At 39.8% G+C, this 7589-nt stretch overlaps 1 protein-coding gene across 1 annotated transcript in view; it reads left to right on the forward strand.

The window, feature by feature from the left end:
* Nucleotides 1-5645, forward strand: part of SLCO4C1 (solute carrier organic anion transporter family member 4C1) — a 76838-nt gene extending 71193 nt beyond the window's left edge. The window contains exons 12-13 of the mRNA XM_044275974.1: nt 804-941; nt 2785-5645. Coding sequence (XP_044131909.1) covers nt 804-941; nt 2785-2909 — 263 coding nt within the window. The 3' untranslated portion in view covers nt 2910-5645. The remainder of the gene's footprint in view (nt 1-803; nt 942-2784) is intronic.
* The last annotated feature ends 1944 nt before the right edge of the window (nt 5646-7589 follow it).

Genomic DNA, 7589 nt, shown 5'->3' on the forward strand with positions numbered 1-7589 from the left:
AGGTTTACGTTAAGAAAAGTCTGTCACCAGGAAATTCATGGTCAACCAGGCACAATCCTTGTAGGGTTAGCTTAGCTGAATGCAATGTCACTCAATCATCTGTTGCTTCATTCAGGAGAAAATGTCCTTTTAATCCATATGCTAATGAGCAGTCACGTTCACTTTGGGTGGGCCCAAGCCACTCTGTGCACCCTTACTCCTGCTTTTTCCTCTCCTAGCCCTTCCCTTTTCTTGATTGATAGGGCCAGGCAAAATGACTATGCAGGAACTTGGCTCTGTCAAAGAAGAAGGAGAGGAAGAGTCTGGTGGAGGAAGCAGGAGGAGCAAGGGTGCACAGAGTTGCTTGAGCCCGCACTTGGTGCTCTGCTGATTTGCGTATGGATTGAAACTACTTTTACTCCAGAATAAAGCAACAGATCGCCAAGTTATCATTACATTTAACTGAGCTTGCCCTCAAAGTGCTTGGTTTAACAGTGAATTTCCCGGTGACAGACTCCTTTTAAGCCACTAATACTTCATGTGAGATTTCACTTGTATGTGTGAGATTTATACTCCTTATGGGTCAAAGAATCATAATCGTGATGCTCCTATTGTATTATGACATGTATCACCTTGTGGTGGTGGTGGTGGTGGTGGTGGTGGGGGGTATAATTAGTTCATGGTGAAATTGCTACCACCTTAATTTTTCTAAAGATGCCATGGGCCATTTCAGATTAATTTCCAATACACTGGATATTGAAATATTTTTACAATATCATTCCTTATGTTGTCGTATGATTGTACTGTTTTTGTTATTCTTCTAGGTTCCATTCCAGGACCAATAGTATTTGGAGTTGTCATTGATAGCAGTTGTATTTTATGGAACTTGAATGAATGTGGGACACAGGGAGCATGCTGGACATACAATAATACTGGAATATCTTACAAACTGATTGGCATCAGTAAGTAGTAATAATTCTATAAATAAATAAATATATATATATATATATATATATATATATATATCTTCTTTATTAAAAAATGTTTTTTTAATTACTTTTTTCTAGGAAGGATTTTTTTTTCATTTTATTGAACTTTTGGCTGCTTAAAGGACTAGAAGTTGTGATTATTTGATTAGTATTTCAAAGCATTAGTACCTGTCAGTGCAACACTGACAGACAAACGTTTAGGCCATCCATATTGCGCACAGCCTAATAGGTAGATGACTCTGGCAGACCTGGGGGACTTTGCTGTCATGGGGCACCAGTGGGCTGACAGTGGGAGCCTCCTTGCTCTGTTAAACTCCTTCGATTGCATAGACAATATTGTGTTGAATGACTGGGATCAGGGATAGCACTAATCCCAGGTGGTGCAGCTTGATGTTTTCTATATATTACATCTTTTACCCACTGCTGATTGCACCAGTGTTGCTATGCTCTTGAAATATCAGGGACAACCATTTTAATTACTGGTTACACAGTATTTTGTCGAGCAATAATAGTACATGCAAGTCCAGCAAAAAGATTTGGGGCCCAAGCCCCAATGCATATAAGTCAAATTCTTGATCCAATCCACCAGCCCAAGTGCTAAAAGCATATTTAGATGAACATTACACTCAGTGCTATCACACATACAGGAGAATATAGCACTGCATACTTATTACATCCATTGACATCTCCTCTGATGTAAAAGTTCTCTTTCCTTATCTTCTCCATTTGGCCCAGACATCCATGATGACTTCTTTCAGCCATGTCTCATCTCTGCAGAGTTTGCCACGCAGACATTTTAGGTTCCTCACTTTCTACCATCGTCCTCTCCTGGTGCCCCACCTATTGTGTGCCAGCCCCAATACTGTGCCCGCTGTATTCCCAAATGCCCCAAGTTGCTTTATTTTTGGAATAAAAGTACCATACAGGTTTTCCACAATGTACTCCTAAAATTCCCACCAATAGTAATAGTTATCTCCCACAGTGCCCTCATTAGTTATAGTAATGTGCACATCCACCTACTGGTGTGGATGCACATGCTCTGTTCCACCCTTCAACTGCCACCAGCGACATCTACTGTTAGACACTGAGACAGTTACAGAAAGTAAGCTGCAGCAAAAAGGACATGCACCCTAAGCTGTGAGACAACAAGAGATCTGCAGGAGAAAGCTAGAAAGTGAGATGTCTGGATCCTTGTTAAGTACAGCTTTGTATTTTACATTTTATTCATGGCATAACCCTTTTAAGTTATCAATACTCACCTAGCACTGCTCCTTGCTTTCTACCTTGGAGGCACTCTGTCCGATCTTTGCCCTGTTTCCTGGCTTTATGAAGCTTTTCATGGATCCTCAAGAGGGTTCCTGTTAGACCAATCACTGGGGGTAACCAGTAGGGCTATAGATGAGGGGAGGAACTGCTGAAGAGGAGGTGGGAGGGAGCAGGACAAAGGATGGAGGCTGGATGGATTTTTTATTTTATGGAAGGTGCTGAAGGAACACTGCTGAATGCTGGAGCAGGGAGGCTGCCTGCTTTAACATAGTATATAGTATATCCTCAGGATGCAGATATGGTTGACATTGGTGCTTGCCCTGGGTTCTAGGACTTCTGTGGATACCTGTGTTTGGCCGCTGTCAATCAGTAGTTCATGCATTTTGATGCATAATGTATAGAATGCAGAATCTGTTACATTCCAGAGATAAATGACTATACCATTCCCTGTAGTATCATAAAGATGGTACCATATTGAGCATTTTTCTTTTATGTGACTTCTATAAAGACAATGTAGAAATACTGATTTATTTGATATCTTCCCTTTTAGGTGCAGCAAGCAAAGTCATCACAATCATTTTCCTTTTTATTGCCTATTTTATATATAAACCTCCGCCAAGCAAACCTGACTTTTCACATGATAATGGAAAGATCATCTCTTCAGAGGCACTTTAAGAAGACAGTAATGGACATACTAATGTACATCATTGATTTTGTGTAATAATTTAGGTTATCTATAGTTCTCACATCGTTCTTCCTGAAATAATCAAAAACAGGCCAAATAAATAGATAGAATCCATAACCGTGGAAAATAATACTTTCCAATGGGCACTTATATACGATGAAGAACTGAGGTCTGAACAAAGCTGAATTTGTTGTATTTTTTTTAAATATCTTCTTTAGAAGATTTATTGGAAGGTTATATTAACCTTTTCGGCTCAGCTGATGGCAGTATACTATGTAGTTTGCTGAACTTAAAGTGAATGTTCAACTGTTGACACTATTTACAAAGGAAATTAACATAAAAGCATAAAAAGTCATAAAAGCATTGTATTACTGGTTTTGTACTGATCCTGAGTTATAGACTGTATTAGCCTTAAGGGCTGAAATCTCCCAGTATTTTCTGTATAGAGTCTGGGCTCATGCACACGAACGTATGTCGTGTCCGTTCCGGTTGTTTTTACAACCCGGATGCGGAACCATTTATTTCAATGGGGGCAGCAAAAAAAATAAAAAATGCCTCCTTGTTAATTCAGTTTCCTCATGTCAGGATGGCTGTTCCGCAAAAAAGATAGAACATGTCCTATTCTTGTCCGTTTGCAGACAAGGATAGGCATTGTTACAATGGATTCGCAAAAAAAAACAAAAAACTGGGGCAATACGGATGTCACATGGACATCATCCATATTTGTTGCAGATCCGTGTTTTGTGGACTGCAAAATACATACGGTCGTGTGCATGAGCCCTATATCTGTAGAATATGCTGTAGTAATTTGCATTCTGGGAAGTTTAGCCTTAAAGAGGTTTTTCTGATTGCATCAACATCCTATAAGCTATCGCAATCATTTATGAAGGTAGCTGTAATTTTGTAATGTATTTCTTTTGCCTTCATTGCTCCTATCTTCCGTTCTGGGCTGTGGTCATATGGTCATGTCCATATAGCTCTTTCTTCACATCATCACACTTGGCATTGACCTGCTAAAGTCAATGAAACTGGAGAGGATGTGGCAGTTGCAGAGAGAGCAGAGCCTCTAGGTGTAACGGCAACACCCCTGTTGCTCCTAGAGGCTCATTTGCATATAATACAACTTCATTATTTGCAGCAATTTGGACACATATGAACATGGGACCAACACAGATGTCTTCAGCTGTCAAGCGCACATGTAACAGGTCAGCCAGTGTCATAGGTACAAATCTGCCGATAGATGCTCTTTAAGATTAATGCATCTTTAAACCTCACACTTTTGTCTAGAAATGCTACTCCAGTTTTTCTATGCGACTGCTATGGGGCTCAGGGCAAGAGGAGGGGGCCCAGTCTTAGTTAGGATGATCCCCTCTTCTACTGGAGGCCAGGACTCTACCCTGTAAAGAAATAACTTTTGGCATATGAGGCAGTGGAAAAAAGGGGTTTTGGCAGAAACCCTTCTGTCCTGAATTGATCCTTTCTATGGGGCCCTTACTTCTCTATCTACGCCACTGGCTTATCCCCTTCCAAGTGAATAGGGCTGAACTAAAATACTGGACACAGCCCATGGGAAGGTATAGTGCTCTTTCTAGATACAATGTAAAACTTTTTTTAGTCTGACAGAGCAGGGGAAAAAATCGAATCCATAGTGAGCTGTTCTAATTGTTCCCGAATTAGAGAAAATAAGTGACATTTGACAGATCTTGAATGTGTATAGAAGCTTTAATGTGTACTAAAGCTTGACCTTTGGTGATCCTTCAAGCATATATTAGAGAACAGCAAAAAAATAAAATCACAATACAGACAATATGAGAACTGGGCCATTTACTAGCAAGTGAAATCCTATGATATGATAAATACTGCAGGGAATTCCTCCATTACTCTACAAACCAGACACCAGAACATGTGCTATTGTCAAATGAACCCATCTTGTAAATGGCCAGTTCTGATAAAACACACACCCCGACACACACACACACATATATATATATATATATATATATATATATAATACTACTTCTCTAATATCGAAGTGTAGGCTTACCACTAAGGATTCCCAATCCAATACACCAACTGTGTATTGGCTACTGTTTCTGTGCCATCTCACTAGTACTTTTAAGCCAGGGGTGCAGTTTCCTAGAAGAAATGATGATCAAACAGTAAACATGACCTGAAGTTTTAAACACTAGATTCTCTATATTGAATAAGGTTTGGCATATGCATTAAAGGGGTTTTGGCCTTTTACTATTGATAACCTATCTTCAGGATAGGTCATCAATATCAGATTGGCGGGGTCCGACACCCGGCACCCCTGCCGATCAGTTGAATGAAGAGACAGCGTGCACAGTGCATGCGTGCCATCTCCATTCTATCTTCCTGTCTCCTTCTGCTGTCTATGGCAAAAACTCTAGACAGCAGCGGTGAACAGGAAGAGAGAAGGGTGATGGCACGTGTGCACTGTGCACGTCGTTTCTTCATACAGCTGATTGTGAGGGTGCCGGGTGTTGGACCTCTGACGATCTGATATTGATGACCTATCCTGAGGATAGGTCATCAATAGTAAAAGCCCAGAGAACCCCTTTAATAGATACAATTATTTTAAATTCACATGTATATTTTCCATTTATAACATTGCAATGTATAGAATTTGCCTTGACTCAGGAATAGTGGACTGTAAATATTGAAATCTTTTTAAATTGTATTTGAAATAAACTGTACCTTTAAAATAATGTTTCTTGGATTTATTATTTACCTATTGTGAGGCAGTGACAGACCTCATATAGGAAGGAAGGTATGTGTCTCCGAGAATGGTGCAGTAAACATATTAGAGGCGATGCACCTGAGATGTGCCACCAAGGTACCCGATCTTGGTGGAGTGGAAGCCACTAGCTAGAATGTCCACTAAGATAGATAGTGGATACTGTTGCTACCTAGTATAGCTGGTATCAGCTAATCCAGGCCTGGCTTTTACTGGGAGTAAGCAAAGAGCTGGGTGGGTATTTACTCCCCACGATCCACTAATAAAACTGGGGAACTGGAATTAGTGATGTGTGAGGAGGACTATGACATAGTGGGAATAACTGAGACATGGCTGGATGATAGCTATGACTGGGCAGTTAATGTACAAGGTTACAGTCTGTTTAGAAAAGATCGTCAAAACCGGAGAGGGGGAGGGGTCTGTCTTTACGTAAAGTCCTGTCTAAAGCCCACACTCCGGGAAGATATAAGTGAGGGACATGAATATGTGGAGTCACTGTGGGTAGAGATACATGGAGCTAAAAACAATAATAAATTACTAATAGGAGTTTACTATAAACCACCTAATATACCAAAGTCCACAGAAAATCTACTACTAAATGAGATAGACAAGGCGGCAAATCATAATGAGGTGGTTATTATGGGGGACTTCAACTACCCAGATATATACTGGGAAACTGAAAGCTGTACATCCCATAAAGGAAACAGGTTCTTGGCAATAACCAAAGACAATTACCTCTCCCAACTGTTTCAGGACCCGACTAGAGGCCATACTGGACTGAAAAATAAAAATACAGCCACAAAATGGGATATCTTTAAAAGCATCCTAAAATCTCATTGTGAGAGATACATACCGTATGGGAATAAAAGGTTGAGGAACAAAAAGAAATGTGGATAAATAGAACTGTAAAGAAAGCAATAAATGACAAAAAGAAAGCATATAAATCACTAAATCAGGAGGGCAACAAGGAAGCACAGAAAAACTATAAGGAAAAAAATAGAACATGTAAAAAAACAAATAAAATCGGCCAAACTAGAGACAGAGAGATTAATTGCCAAAGAGAGTAAAACTAACCCTAAAATGATCCTCAATTATATAAATGTTATAAAGTATAAATCTGAAGGTTTCGGTCCTTTAAAGAGTAATGAGAGGAGAGTCGCAGAGAGCGACGAGGAGAAAGCAAAGCTGTTAAAAAAAATAAAAAATTCTCCAATGTATTTACTGAGGAAAAAAAACTGTCAGATGAAATGCTGAATGTAAAAATAAATTCTCAATTAAAAGTGTCCTGTCTGACCCAGGAAGAAGTACAACAGCGACTTAAAAAGATTAAAATAGACAAATCCCAGAACCGGATGGCATACACCCCCGTATCCTAAGGGAATTAAGTAATATCATAGCCAGACCCTTATTTCTGATATTTGCGGACTCTATACTGACAGGGAATGTCCCACAGGATTGGCGCATAGCAAATGTAGTGCCAATATTCAAAAAGGGTCCAAAAAAGGAGCCTAGCAACTATAGGCTGGTAAGTTTAACATCTGTTGTGGGTAAATTGTTTGAAGGTTTTCTAAGAGATGCTTAGAGCATCTCAACGGAAATAAGCAAATAACGCCATATCAGCATGGTTTCATGAGGAATCGGTCATGCCAAACTAATGCTGAATCTGGCATTCAGGCAAGTCTTCAGTTTTTTTTTTGTTGGAGATAAAACCGTAGCATGCTACGGTTTTCTCTTTTGCCTGATCAGTCAAAAAGACTGAACTGAACTGAAGACATCCTGATGCATCCTGAACGGATTACTCTCCATTCAGAATGCATGGGGATATGCCTGATCAGTTATTTTCCGGTATAGAGCCCCTAGGACAGAAGTCTATGCCAGAAAAGAAAAACGCTAGTGTGAAACTACCGTGACA

This window comes from Bufo gargarizans, chromosome 1 (assembly GCF_014858855.1).
Source record: "Bufo gargarizans isolate SCDJY-AF-19 chromosome 1, ASM1485885v1, whole genome shotgun sequence".
Lineage (NCBI taxonomy): Eukaryota > Metazoa > Chordata > Amphibia > Anura > Bufonidae > Bufo > Bufo gargarizans.